Raw genomic sequence first — 15,873 nt, 5'->3', positions numbered from 1 at the left:
ACAAAGATATCTAGTACATTTCATTGCAGTTACCCCTTGAAAATGATCAGTAACATTAACAGCATATGGAGGTAAACCCTGTCATCTTTTTGTTTTTTTATTAATCGTGAATTACTAGTAATTAGTGATGAATTTCATATATATGCACATAGATTTTAATGAACCATTCCGTCGTTTTCTTTTAAATGCTTCAGTCTAAAAGAGAAAAAAGGAAGAAATACTCTTTAGCCTAACCATTGTAACAGTGGGTTCTGAATTATCCATGCAGGGTACTACAAGAACAACCAGAAAGTGGCCATCAAGACGCTGAAGGAAGGCAGCATGGCTCCTGAAGCTTTTCTGGAAGAGGCCAACTTGATGAAGGAGCTCCAGCATGATAAGCTGGTCCGTCTGTATGCTGTTGTCACAAAGGAGCCCATCTTAATTGTCACAGAGTACATGGTGAATGGTAGGAAATTCTCCTTGTGGAAGACTAACAGGATATTACTCAAACAGTCTTTTTCAGAGTGTTGCAGCAAAACTGAATCATTCAGTGAAAAAGAGTTTATTTTTTTCTATCAAAATGTATCAGGCTTAAAAGCTAGGTCTGGTAAAAATGATTAATGCTAATAAGCCAGCCTTTTTTTAGCCCGCAGTTTTATTTCAAGTACCATTACTTAGAAATGTTAGTTATGGAAAGCTCAAATCTAGCAGTGTTTGCAAATCCATCAATTGAAAAATCTGTGAAATGCCATAATGCAGAGAAGATTTGGAATACAAAGCTGGATATGGTCCATCACTCAAGGAGCATGTTACTTTAAGTGCACAACTTTATCTAATTGATCGATATGTAACAGGTGCTATGGGTCTTTAGAAATCTGCGATTCAGGCTGACTAATGGTAATTACCAGACCCGGCTCTGGAGACAGCTGATTTCAGTTACTGAAGGAGCTTGCCACTTTCTGTGAGCAGAAAATCAAACCAGGCTGTCCCAACTTTGGTGAAGCCAGATTGGTTAAAACAATCAGTCGAAATAATTAAAATTAACACATGTGTTGTTATTGTTATTATTATGTGTTTGTAAATGTACTTTGTGTTTTTTCAATTTTCTGTGTCAAGGTAGTCTACTTGACTTCTTAAAAACAGAGGAAGGAAACCGGGTGCAACTTCCCAAACTCATAGACATGTCGGCACAGGTTAGTGGATCCTTGTACCTTTTGGACATGAACTAGTCTTTCTTGGACATGCAGGATCCATTTAGGAGAACAATGAAAATAAGGCACAGACCTTTGACTTATAACTGCTTTTCCTTTAGATGGCATTGTATGATACTGTATCCTACAGCTGATAAAGTGAGACACTGCAAAACCACTTACACATCGCTTTGATAGTGAAGGATTAAATTGCCTGAATCAGCTGTCCAGTTTTTTGTCAATGTACCGAGTTGGACTGTAATTTAATTTTCGTAAGTTTATTACTTTAAACTACTGCATAGATTTACCCATTCGCGTAACAAAGGTTATGGGAAAAACGAAGGTGAATTCTATGGTGAAGAGTAAAAAAAAGTAAAAATCACAGTGTTTAGCTTCGAAGCTTTCTTTAGTTGTGCCCACACAGTCAAATGATAATGTGTATTGTATTCATTTTTCTAATTCTTAGCATATAATGCTTGGTCCTTTCTGGCTTGCACATACTGTAGATACTGCTCACCACTTCAGCCCTTACAGAGGATCATATTGTTATTGTTATGTGTTTTCAGTACATACAGTAATAATTAATTCAATGATCATTAAAGCCTGTAGTGTCTGAGTTTCTGCACTCAGAATTTAAACTTTCTACATGACATTAGATTCACCACTTCATTTGCTGCTATTGTGCTGATAACACACCAAGTTAAGTTGACAATTAAGAAAAAGAGGTTGAGCTGTAATTAATGAAAAGTATTCAAAATAGAAATAGCCTTTAAAGAATTTTGGAATTACTTGCATTCAGTTAGAGCACAGAACCAGAACATTCTCTGTTAGTACGTAGGTAAAAACTTTAATTACACCTATAATTTAAGTAATGCATATTATTAATTTTAATAAATACAACTTTTTACTGTGCAAACCCGCTATTCAACCCTCTCCTTCTTAAAGTAGAAAGCAAGCAAGTCCAAAACTGTTGCACTTTTCAATGGCTTGGCTGAGGTGCGAACTTATAAATCAATATAGTAACAGAGAAACAAATTCACCTTCACACGTAGAGTTTCACTGAACTATCACTTTGATATTCAACATATAGGGTTTCAACTTAATATACAAGTGAATTGAAAGTCTGCCTTTCGTATGAGGTCCTTTATGCTAAATTAACTAGAAAAGGCATTCTCCTGCATAGATGGGCATTAAACATTGATCTTCAACCCTCAAATGACCATGCATTTACTGTATGAGGTGTCTTTTATGTATCTGTACCTTGTTTAAAGCTGTTTTATATTGAAAGTAAAGAAGTAAGAAAAATGACAAGGGGCAGGATCCTTAGCAAAATAATCAGTTCACCATTGGAGCAAGGGAATACAGCACTGGATCCCAAGACTCTAATATGTAACTAGTGTAATTTAGCTCAGATCTTTTTTTCTGAAAGGTGTAATTATTCTAAGACCATTTAGAACGTCTGCTGATGGTACCCATTTTCATGTCTAAACATAGAAAGTGGTAGCAATGATAAGGGTTGTGGTCAGTCACATATGAGCCTCAGCTCTTAAACCTCACCCTCTATCACTTATTAACATCCGGACAGGATGTGATGTATTTTCTTCCATTTTCCATGCTATTAAATACAGACACATTTTAGTGTAACAGCAGTTTGAAGTTCATTTCCTGAAACTGTATACATCCTGTTAAAAACCACATCATAGATGCTGCAACACCTTAGTTTTCCCCTAAACTGTCTGGGTAACAGACACTGCAAGAAGAAATGTAAGTACAAAGTTAAGTACTTAAAAATACATATTCCCATTAAAAGTCTACTTCTACAAGTTTTATCACATTATTAGAGATCGCTTATGTACTATAACGTCATGGTTAACTTCTTTGACTAAGAGAAGCATTAGGCTGTTTCTCAGCCTAATTTTCATGGCAGCATTTGTATCAGCTCTCTTTATTTTATTGATTTGTTTCTGAGTACTGAACGAGTTTTAGTTTATCTGTTCTAAACCTGTAGATTAAAAAAAAAACATGTACCTTTAAAGTTACAGGATTAAAAAATTATAAAAGCGTAAGTAAAGTTGTACTTGAAAGGAAACTACTGTATTAATCCCATTGGGGTCATTTCAGCTAAGGTAAACTAAAACATCATAAAGTGACCTGAGTTTGGATCTCAACCGCCTGGCTAAGAAGCCTACTCCAGCTATCCACAACAATTTTTGTAAAGAAGCGTTTCCTATTTTACATCTTAATTGAATCCACATTTACTTGCAAATTGTGACCTTAAATCCCCTGGGTTAACCCTATCTCTCTTGCTTAAAATTGTAAATGTAAGCCAGGCATCATTCTTGCTACTTGTCTTTGAACGCTTTCTAGGCTTGTAATATAATATGTGTAATGTGAATTAACAGCGCATTGTAAAGCTTAAGCATATCTTTCCTGGATTTAAATGCTAAACCGTTTGCTGCGTATTCAAGGTCCTGTTTGCTTTGCCACAATGTTTTGTTGAGAACGTAGAAGAATCTACATCAACACCTTAACCCATCTGGTGTATAGCTTCATGCAGCTTTCAATACCCCGGGTCATCTCTATAGTTAATATTGCTTCTACCAGAGTAGATCACTTTGCCATTAAATATGCCTCCACAATCCATGGTTTGGTGTAAGTCTCTGTTTAATTCAAAATAGTTTTGTGTTTACCACCCCCCTATTTTTACATCATCTACAATTTTAACTTGTTTGTTAACTATATCAGAATCTACATCATTGATACAGATCAAGAAGAGAGGGCAGGCCTTATGTTGATGTGCTGTTTCCTGTTTGTTAACCTCTTAGTAAAGCAAGACCTTCCCTTTCAAAATCCAAGTTAGTCATCTCTTAAAATGACATTCTCCACATTTTAGGTCTGATGAGCAATTCCAAAACTTTACAAGTAAAGACTGAGAGTCCTGCAGTTTCCTGGTTCATGTGTGTTATTTGTATTGAAAATTGCTTACAGATAAGGAGGAATCTCAAATCAGGGTGGTGTAACTACTGTCTCACTAATTTACGTACATTATATTCACGATCTAGATTACAGTATAGTTATAGTAAACTAGTCAAATTTACAGATGATTTCCAAATTAGGAGGTTTAGTGAATGCTACAGATGCAGCAAATTAAATCTTTAAAAGATTGAGATAAAATTCAAGACTGGGCAAACACCTGCCAGATGACATTTAATGTAGACAAGTGCAGTGCATGTTTTGCATGCAGGTAGCAAAAACAGACTGTAAATGAAATTAAAAAATGAAGCCTAGATAGAAGAGGGTACTTATGACAAAGGGTTATGTGTTTGGTTGAGACATCATTTACATTGTGTAGTGTGGTCTCACGAGCCACCAGTTCTGTATTTGGGCATTTATTGGGACAATTATTAATTGTAGCAGTAAGTCACAAAATGATTTGGTATAACTCAAACAACGCTCACACACAGACACTAATACACAAGGATACATTTATTAATACATAGAATATGCATGTAAACCTAACAGATCTTATCGTGAGGGTTAGCAGAATACAAAAGGTATATATTCAATCAGTCACGAAGAGTTACACATACGAAGAGGACATACGTTTCAGTATATCATTCATTTAGACCGTTTCGTAATTGAACTTGGTTACAACTTCTACATTAGATACTCAAAACAAGTACATACCTCTTAGGAATTAAATTGATATCAACTGGTTGGGATAACGATTTAATTCTTGAGCTGTAATGCAATAAGTTGAATACTCATCCAATCTCAGGGGATTCAGATCTCCTGCGGACACAAGCAAAGAAACAGCTGTAGGCTTGTTGCTGTGCAATCCGCACTCTCTGGCTCCGTGCCAGGCTGTGCTGTGCAGCTTGGTGGAGACTCCTGCGGCGCTGCTCTCTGAAGACCTAGCTAGTTAGTGTTGGCTTTAACTAGCGAAGTTGTGCTCAGGAGAAAAGTTACTGTGGGTCCAATAAGGTCAGGAAGAGGACCGGTTCATCCTGATGAAACACTAGTTCTGAATAGTGATTCAGCTGTCCACCGTTCCGACCTGTTCACGAGGCTTGCTGCTGATGCTAACCTCGGGTGGATCCTTTGGTTAGTCGTGGCAACCTCCGCTCTCGACTCTTAGAACAAAGGAAAGTTCCTGCACTCGGACACACTGGCCGTTACGTGGTTGTCCGTAACGTCTTTAAATCAGCCTGCATGAATAGCTTCTCTGTGGCTGCACCACAGAGATGAAGAGAGAGATGGGGCCTCATTTGGGAAATTAAGCAACACTTAATTCTGCCTTATTAACAAGCATTGCCGCTACAATTGCATAAAAGTCCTAGTAATACTTCGTTTAAAATATTGTGTACAATTTTGGTCACCATAATACAGAAGAGCTATTGCTGCTTAGGAATGTTTTGGAACTTAAAAATTATATCCTTTACTGGCAGACTGAAGAAACCAAACCTTTATAATCTCGAACAGAGAAGCTTGCAAAATATTAAAAATCCTCAAAGGTACTGACAAATCCAATTCATCAGATTTCTTTTGAATGAAGTGTGAAACACAAACCAGGGCACACAAGTGGAAACTACACAAAGACATTTAAATCTGAGAACAAGAGACCACTCTTTATGCAAAGGGTTATGGGAATATTGAGCATGTTACCCAGCAATGTTATTTAAGATCATACACTGACCATCCTGGTCATTGCTTTCACAGGCTAGGTTATGAACAACCATTAACCATTTCAACCATATGAAATTCAGCTCCTTTACTTGAGGTCATTTTTAATAGCCTTCCAATATGAAGAAGTTCAATAATGGGCAATAAATTGCCAGCAGTTTTATCACCGTGCAGCATATGTTTATGTCCCCAAGGTGGTTCCAGCAGCTACAGTATATCACCCTGCAACTCACAACTAGCAACTCACTGAAGCTAAGCAGGTGTGAGCCAGGTCAGTACCTGGAAGGGAGACCTCCTGGGAAAAACTAAGGTTGCAGCTGGAAGAGGTGTTAGTGGGGCCAGTAGGGAGTGCTCACCCTGTGGTCTGTGTGGATCCAAATGCCCAAGTATAGTGATGGGGACAGTACACTGTAAAAAAATGTCCTTCGGATGAGACATAAAATCAAGGTTATTAAAAATCCTCCTGGACATTTCTTGAAAAAAGTAGGGATGTTAACCTGAGGTGTTCTGGCCAAATTTCTCCCTGGCCTTTACCAATCATGGCCTCCTACAAATCCCCCTCCATGAACTGGCTTCATCACTGTTCTCCTCCCACTGATAGCTGATGTGTAGAGAGTGTACTGGAACACTTTGGCTGCTGTTGTAGGTGGGTGATGCACATTGGTGGTGGTGGATGGGGTCCCTGTTACCTGTAAACCACTTTACTCAAAGTGTCTAGAAAAGCACTACAGTATATAAGTATAAGGATATTGTGTTTCCCTAGTGCATTCTTTAGCACCTAATGCAACTAAATGATCTCACATTTTTAAACATTATATACTGGGATGCCTTTAATACAGTATGTAACAAATGCTGGATCCTGCTGAGGGCAGGGTGAGTCCACAAGGGATCTTGATGGTCTCATAAATGCAGCAACCCTTGCATCCTCCCTGGTGCTTGGACTGTTGGCGAAGGGCACTCCTCTCCTCCAAGCCAGTGCTGAGTGGACAGGACTGTGGAACTTGATGTTTTATAATAAAATTGGATTGAATTGAAGCCACGTGGGTCAGGAGAGTTTGCACTGCCTACATTTCCTCATTTTCCCCTTGTGCAGACATGGGGATCATTACAGGAAGCCGAGGCACAAAATACACACCAACTGGTTATTAGAAAAGAAAAGTAGTGATTCTAAATTTAAAAAAAAATTATAGCTCTTTTTTTTCTTCACAGATTGCAGAAGGGATGGCATACATAGAGAGAAACAACTACATTCACAGGGATCTCCGCGCCGCTAACATTCTGGTTTCTGAAACGCTGAAATGCAAAATTGCAGACTTTGGTCTTGCTAGGATCATTGAGACCGAATACACAGCACAGGAAGGTATGAACATAAAATGTTTTATGTATGAACATAAAATAATATGTGAATAATGTGTGTTTTTTAAAAAGGTGTGTGGATATTGTAGTGTGGGCCTTATATTAACTGAGCATGCCATGGAACAGTAAGCATCTTAAAACACAAAGGCATTCTAGAATACATAGAAATGACCAACAAATGAAGTATGTAGTAGAACCACATGTGTGATTGCCTATAGCAAGCCAAAAACAACAAAGAAGTGCCAAAAGTATGTGGGTGGGAATTCAAGAGGACAATTTATTTCAGTGGCAACCTGTAAGCAATGTGTTAGTACCTAACTACTGAAGCAGAGTTTGCTGAGTATTATTAAATGGGTACTGCCTGGATATGTGAGGCCTACTGTACAGAGACCTACAGTAGTAAGTTGTTTACAGGGATCGTCTATAATTACTATACAGGTTTCTTGTAGAATAACATGTCACCAAACTTCAGACATGTCATAAGAAATGCTTGTTCCTGCGAGGATTGTTATTAATAATTTAATTGTCACTTGACTTAATTCTGTTTACCTCTTAGTAATCTGTCCTCCATTTTTGTCTTCTACAGGTGCTAAATTTCCCATCAAATGGACAGCTCCTGAGGCAATCAACTATGGTACTTTTAGCATCAAATCCGATGTGTGGTCCTTTGGGATTCTCCTCACTGAAATTGTTACTTACGGGAGAATACCTTATCCAGGTATTTCTAAGATTCTAAATTTGTAAACATACAATTATTATAGTGTGATCTTAAGAGGGTATAAAAATCAAATTCCTAATACTAAGACTAAATAACAAATGTGGATGTCCAAACTGTATTTAATGCATAGCTTTTAGAATATTTTCATTATTTACACAATTGCTTATAATATGCTCCATCCTTTTAGTACACATACTTTAACATAATTTGAAATGTCTTATTGTTTATCAGGCATGACCAACCCAGAGGTTATAAGGAACCTTGACAGGAACTATAGAATGCCCTGCCCAGACCATTGCCCGTTGGAACTGTATGACATTATGCTGAAATGCTGGCAGGAAAGACCTGAAGATAGACCTACGTTTGAATACTTACAGTGCACCCTTGAGGACTTTTACATTGCAACAGAAAGACAGTATGAGCTGCAACCCTAGGAATGATGATATACAGTACTAACTTCCTGAAACCAAGTTGAAGATATCACTGGCAATCACATGTGGCCATTTGGATACAGTGCCTTTCCATGAACCTGACTTCAAAATATATTATTCAAAGAAGTATTTTGGGGGAAAATGACTTTACCTAGTACTGCAAGATATGCACCTTGACTCGAAATGCTCTGAGCACAGAATGAAGGAAGCTTTAGTACCTTCCAGACGTGAAGAACTTTCCTTTTATTTGGATTTAATCTTTTGGTCTGTCTGTGAGAACTCTTCAGATTTCTTATCATTTCTTTTTCATTATTTTGGCTTTTGGACAGCCCTTTCTGTAAATACTGCTTACTGAATACACATTGCGTATGCTTATACATTTGAGGGATATACTGTACTTTTGTGTGTTCATTGACAAGAAAAAATATACCGTAATGAGAATTTTTTTTTTCAGGAAAACATTGCTCCCAGCTTTATTTTTCTGAAACCTGATCTAAAATTCAGAAAATTTGAACCTATTGAGAACTTTCCTGGCAAACAGCAAAGAAACCTCCTATGCCGAAGTAACTTAAATTAAGTATCTGTGAACTGTGCTTTCTTTATTTTAGTTATCAAAATACAGACAATTGCTCGCTTGCTTGCCTCCCATCTGAAACTGCAGTTTGAACCAGAAACCAACAGGAAGGGAGAACATTTATAAACAACCTTAGCTAGTTTGCATATTTGTTCTGTGTCTTTCTAATATGATACAAAATTGTGGCAAATCAAGAATATCAATAGGTGGCACTCTTGTATCATTACAACTATTCCATAATACCAAAAGATACACATCTGGACCTGAAAAGTAATCCTGCCTATATTTTCTCAGAACTGAAATTTTGCTAAAAATCACATTCATTTCCCATCTTAAAAGATCTGTAATTAAATTGTATTTTTTAATCAAGTTCATTTTAATAATTGTTTCAGTTATTAATTCTTATTCTGAATAAAGCAGCAAATGCGAGCTGTGCAAGATGCTCGTCTCTCTTCTCTGGAAGGTAGGAAATATAAGAAAAAAACCTGTGTGTTGTGGGACCTGTTTGTGTTGTTGATAATGTTGTGTGATAAATTGACAGAATGGTGGCAGGAGTTCTAAAGCAAGCTCAGGATTAATTTCATCCCTCAGTTGCAATTCTAAATTATAGCTCAAATTAAGAGCTTGTGTTATTTTTGGAGTTTCATTTTAATAGAGGCAATTGAGAGTTATGTTGTAAGGATATTAATGCTACACAATTCTTTACAGGCGGCACAGTATTGTTACGGTTAGGACTGCTGCCTCACTGATCCTGGATCCTGGGTTTGATCCTGGTCTGGGGTACCTTCGTTGTGCATTTTGTGTATTCGCCTTGTTGCTGCATGGTTTTCTCTGGGTGCTCTGGTGTCCTCCTATAGTCCAATGCCATGTTATCTAGGTTAATGGTGTCACTAAATTTCCAGCATGTGTTTGTGCCCTGCAGTGGACAGGCATCCCTTTGAGGAGGTTTCCTGCCTTGTGCCTGTTGTTCACTGGGCTACACTGCACGTCTTTTCATTCCTGTATTGAACTAGGTCATCACTGAACAAGTGTGGACTATGTGGTATGGTGTTTGCAGTGCTACTGTACTTCACCACTCACTAAAGGTTAGGTCTGTCACATTTGGTGCCGAACCCCTGTAGCAGGCTCTGAGATTCTGGACTAAGGTGCCTTCAGTGTGTAGTTTAGTGTTTCCCCTGTTTGCATGTGAATTTTCTCTAGGTGATAGTTTCCACCTTCCAAAGACATGCTGGTTATATTGGTTGGTGACTAAATTTTCCATGCGTGTGTGTCTGCAGTGAATCGATGTCCTTTCAGGGGTGTAGTCCTACCTTCCACTTCTTGGTTCCACTGAGATTTAGAGACTCACATTTGCTGTGACCCTTAACAGGAATTAAGTGGCTTTCTGATAAAGGATGAGTGGGAATATATTTACTTATTTGTGGGAATTCTGAAACCTCTTTCTCTAAAAGACTGAGTTAAAGGCATAGACATAATCTTTCTTTCTGTTATGCTGTTTTATAAAAATAAAAAAGTAATGAAAACTAAAGCAATCATGAGAAACTATAATATGTTGTTCCTGTAAAGTAGGTTGGTGCATTTTAGATACTCTTTTGCAGAATATCCCCACAGATAGCAAATTGAACTCATACTGTAACTATTATTTAAAACTCTTTCAATATCCGCTTTTGGGCTCACTTTCCTGACTACAAAAAGAAAAATTATAGAATTTTGTTTTTCACTTCATGTGAACCTTTGCTGAATTTTAATTTTAATGCCACTATGGACATTACATTTTCTCTAATATGGGTCTGTTAAATAAATATTTCTCTGTGTTGTTAACTGTTTATTTTTGTTATGTGGACTTGAAATAATGTATAAATGTGCATATAACTTTATTGAAAATAGATAATTTAATATAATATCTTTCCTTATGAAAATTGCTTTAGCTTGGGAATGATAAAGCCTTAAAAGTCAATGCAGTTGCCAATATGCTGCAGTATACAGCTCTTTAAAAATCCAAATAAAATTATTTTTATTCTTTTAAAGTATCTTGCTTAAAACAGTTCTCTGCATATAAAATATCTTGGCATTCCTTGTTTCTCGTTTTGTTTTACACAGTTCAACTGAGTTTCCATTTCTGACAATGCTTTCCAATTGACTTTTGTTTGCACAGCACATCACATTTTTTCTTGAATCTATGAGAGAAATTTGAATTCTCCAAAAAGTTAATGGTGTGTTTTTACAATATACTGTATAACTTCTCAGAACAATGGAAAATATTTGCCATCAAAACTGAAAGAACATTCATGAACATTGATACATACCCATTTTACAGCTATGAAGAGGGAACCATGGTTTCTCAACATTTTACTCATAATCGTTGCATGCTGAAAGCATGAATATTCTATGTTTTAAAGGCAAATTAATTTGTTTTCATCTCAATTTGAAATACTGTACAGTAGGTACCATTCTGATTTTGTACACTAATAATATCTAAAACAATGTCCTCAATATATTGTTAACTGCTCAAAGATGTATTAAGATGAATGTTTATTGGGTAGGATACATACCTGAGAAAAACAAATAAGTAAAAAGTTATTTTTATATATATATTCTTTTTAACTCTAACATAATTTAATATTCTAAATTCAGGTTTACGTTTTTCAAAATTTAGATTGATCAATAGGTTAAAATAGAAAGTGTAGAAATTACTATGGAGTATATTTTTTACTTTCCCACAGGAAAGTCATTATTAAACTACATGTACAGTGTATGTCCTGAATAATCCCATGGTACCCTCTTGAACAATATGGCTAGGTAGCTTGTTCCTGGCTGTTCCTGACTCCTCCTGTGTTTGTGTAATGCCCCTTGTTGTCCGTCCTGATATCCTTTTCTTCTCCTTGTGCTACCTGGTTTGTGTTTTACAGGGGATCCTCAAGAAGCCCCCTGGAAGATTTTGAATTCCTGAATGCAATGCCCTGATGATTTAAAACCCCAATTTAACAATAATATTAAACAGGGACTTGAGTTAAGCCCCTGCTTGGCAAAAAGATTTGGGAAAATGGTGAATGAAAAACAAACGCTTTTGATGTTATTTTGATGGATTGGTTATGCAGGACTGACCGTGGTTCAATCCAGGTGTTTTGTCTGTTGCGTAAGCACTCAATTTACCTGAAGGTGAGAAATCTTATTGGGTAGGAGACATGAGGAGATTTGAGCTGAATCAAAGTTTTGTGCAGGCTAGTTCCCAACCCTTTTCCCAGAGAACTTGTCTTCTCTATTTTTCACCAGCTGAATACATTAAATTATATGTATAAATAAATAAGATATAGTAAGAACAGTTACAAGCAAGAGGAGGTCATTCAGCTCAGCTTTTCCATTTTGTAGTTAGTAGTTCATTGATCCAAGGATGTTATACCACTATTTTTTAATAGTGGTTTCAAAAATGTGGCTGGGTAGCTTGTTCCAGACTCCCACATTCCCCTGTGTAAAGTGCCTCCTGTTCTCGGTTTTAAATGCACTTCCACATAGTTTAGACCTGCATCCTATGGTTGGTGTTTCGTTGTTCATTCTGAAGAAGTATATTGGTGGGACTTTATTGCAATCTTCCAGGATTTTATATACAGGATACAGGGATATAAATATATACTTTATATAGGAACAAGTAATAGGTTTATTCCATGCTGAAAAGAGAAGAAAGAAAACACAACGTTTCGGCTGTGGATCTTTCTTCGGGTGTAAGAAAGATAGGGCAGTCAGCAAAGATACAGTAATATACAGTAGCATAATGGAAGATAATAGCAAGGAAAAATCTGCATATTGCCTAGAAGATTTAAGTGATACGTCAGTATAAAAACACCTACTGTATCTCTCATATGTAGCCTCTTCTATCTTGGTTTTTTCCATATTTGTATTTATACAGTAGTTCATGCTTTTGCTACTTGCATGCAAAACCCTGTACTCATCTACACTAAACATCATCTGCCAGGTGTCTGCTCCAAGTCTCTTTATTCTTCTGCAAAAATATTAAACAGAACGGCTTAGTGACGCAAAAAAATAGACATGATCTTTTGGAGGTAAAAGAGAAACATTCTCCCATAGTGACATAACAACTTTTTTTAGTTTCAAACATAAAATAGGGGCCACAAAGAAATTCTCCGCTGGTCTCCTGGCCCTTGAAAAATCTTAATGATCTTCAAGTGGGAGTCCCTGCGCGGAGGTTGGCTGCAGGGTTTAATCCTTTCTTAGGTTCTCTTCCAACCTACACTGTTTCCCTCCTGAAGATCAAGGCTGAACTAATCCAGTTGGTCTACAGATCCCTCCAGGGAACTCTGCTATATCTGTGTAATTTGTCACAACCCACTGCTGATGAACTCTTTTGATGAAAAATATTAGCATATTGCATTATCCTAGATATACATATCTACTGTATATACTGTATATATGTATGTTTATTCAATAAAATGTCAGTGCATTTTTTACAAAAAAAAGATTTTATCATTTATATTTGTATTGTATTTGTTGTTGATAGAAATTACAATCTTATTTTGATACTCAGTACAGTATATTAATTATGAAGTGTGTTTGCTATTTTCTTCAATCCATATTGGGGTTTGGATGAAAATGAATGAATTGGTACTTGTCATAATAATTATTTTACAAATTGTGTTATTTTGAGAGTTATACTTTATGTCAGAGACATTATAATGCTGAATGCACATAGCTGTACATTGAAATTGAAACAAAACATTTAACCTTTTTTAATTACATCATATTCACAAAAATAATATCTGGGTATTGATGCAGATAAAATGAAAACAGAACTCTAATGTCAATTTTACCAGACCAATTTTACCAAATGGGCTGAATGACCTCTTGTTTGAAACCTTTCTTATGTAAAACTACACAGGTGTCACAGGTGTAGCGAAAGGACCCTACAACATACTGTAGTGTGAAGTGATAGTAAAATCCCCTATTATTATGTTTACTTTGGACTTTTCTCAGTTTAGACAATTAGCAATTGTAATGCATGAATTTCATATTGCACATTTCAAAAGTAAGTTTTATTGAGAAAAAATGTTCACATTTTTCATTAAATTGCATAATCACAAAGTTTCATTTAACAGTAAGTTAAACCTGTACAATAGCAAACACAGATATACATATTTGTGCCTTGCTGAGGATGAAATGAACTTAATTGTTAAGCATTGCAGAAATATGAAGCACAAGGCAGTGTGTACATAGAATCAAGAGGAAATAAGTATAAGAAATTATTCTTCATGTGATATAATGTACTGTATGTGTACACCAACAGGGTTAGATAACTCCTGGAGTAGGTGTCATCTAATATACACAAATTGTACAGTATTTCATATCCTCAGCTTTCATAAAGTTTGCCTATTTTTCACATTCATTGGGTGCTAAACTCTAAGAAAATGTTGCCTATCAATGTTATATCATTCCAACATTAAATGAAAATGAATGAATACAGACCTGAAGACAGGATCTCCCATTAAATGATCTTTCAGCTTTGACAATCTGTTAGTTTCAAGGATTCTGCAACAATCAAACAATATAAATTTCCAGATTGTTTTTATTGAATTTTCACAGCTGAGATTGAAAGAGAAACATTAGTCAATAAACAATTTAGCTATGGTATATTCTGTTTTGGGAGGTTCATCCATATGCAAATGAAATTAAGGCTCTAGAAACAGCAGTGCAAGGGTCTCAACTCATTAAAGAGGGGTGTGTTTATATCTAAGTATTTAGTGTAGCAGCAAGGCTTATTAATAATACAGGAAATAAGTTTGCTGCTCCCTTGCCAGTCTCTCTCTCCCTCATCTCAGTGGTGGACGACACAGAGAGGCCATTCCATGTGGTTCAGATTTAAGGTCTTTTTCTGTCTGGTCGGATAGAGTTTCCCGATAAGGAACAACTCCCAGGGCTGAGATTCTCCGGCCACCCTAATGAATGGTCATCTCTGGTGCCTATCTGTCTGGGAGATTCCAAAGGAGAGACTCGTCACAACGTGTTTACAACCCTAAGGTCACAGAGCATTGTTACTCATCTTCCACCTTGATCAGCCAATCAGGAACTGGTAGGGCAGGGTAACCCCCACGTGGGTCTCGAATGTCCACGGAACTTTCAACCAATGAATGACCGTAGATCTTCCGGATAAAAGAAGCAGCACAGGGCCCAGAATGGAGGTCACCCGCATGTAACCAAAGGATCTGCCTGAGGTTAGCCCAGCAGCAAGCCTTGTGAACTGCCAGTAACCACAGTGAATGCTCACCTGATCAACGAGTGAACTACGGTCGGAACTGTCGACAGCTGAATCTCAGGATTCCGGACTAGTGCTACACCGGAAAATAACTGGTCTTCTTCCCCTCTTGAGAGTGTGATTTGCTTGGCCCCACAGTCACATTTCATGTGCACAAACTCTGCAAGTTAAGCCAGGACTAACGAGCCGGTCTTCAGAGAGTCACTGCCAGCATGATGCAGCAGGAACCTCTCCCTGATTCTCTCACACCTCCAGCTGCACCAGGACTGCCTGGCACTGAGCCAGATGATTCCAATTGGATGCAGCAACAGCCTGTCTCTGTTCCCTTGTGTCTGCGGGAAATTTGAATCCACATACTGTAGATTGGATGAGTATTCAACATTCTACATTGCAGCTCGAGAATTCAATTGTTACCTCAACCCCAGTTGTTGTCAATTTAATTCCTATGAGTGATGTACTTGCTTTTGAGTATCTAGTGTAGAAGTTGTGATCAAAGCTCATTAACTAAATGGTATAAATTAATGGTATACTGAATGTATGTCTCTTGGTAACTCTTCAAGATTGAATATACCTTTTGTATTCTGCTAACCCTCACTATAAGATCTGTTATGTTTCTATGCACATTTTATGTATTAATAAATGTATTCTTGTGTATTTTTATCCATGTGTGTGCGTTG

At 37.0% G+C, this 15,873-nt stretch overlaps 1 protein-coding gene across 1 annotated transcript in view; it reads left to right on the top strand.

Annotated features, from left to right (window-relative positions):
- Positions 1–10,961, top strand: part of blk (BLK proto-oncogene, Src family tyrosine kinase) — a 51,927-nt gene extending 40,966 nt beyond the window's left edge. Inside the window, exons 10-14 of the mRNA XM_015352286.2 lie at positions 269–448; positions 1,099–1,175; positions 7,065–7,215; positions 7,798–7,929; positions 8,161–10,961. Of these exons, the coding sequence (XP_015207772.1) occupies positions 269–448; positions 1,099–1,175; positions 7,065–7,215; positions 7,798–7,929; positions 8,161–8,363 (743 nt within the window). The 3' untranslated portion in view covers positions 8,364–10,961. The remainder of the gene's footprint in view (positions 1–268; positions 449–1,098; positions 1,176–7,064; positions 7,216–7,797; positions 7,930–8,160) is intronic.
- The last annotated feature ends 4,912 nt before the right edge of the window (positions 10,962–15,873 follow it).

The sequence above is a fragment of the Lepisosteus oculatus genome, chromosome 2, assembly GCF_040954835.1.
Source record: "Lepisosteus oculatus isolate fLepOcu1 chromosome 2, fLepOcu1.hap2, whole genome shotgun sequence".
In the NCBI taxonomy this organism is placed as follows: Eukaryota; Metazoa; Chordata; class Actinopteri; order Semionotiformes; family Lepisosteidae; genus Lepisosteus; species Lepisosteus oculatus.
The sequence above is the reverse complement of the archived record's forward strand: the minus strand, read 5'-3'. Positions and strand labels throughout refer to the sequence as shown.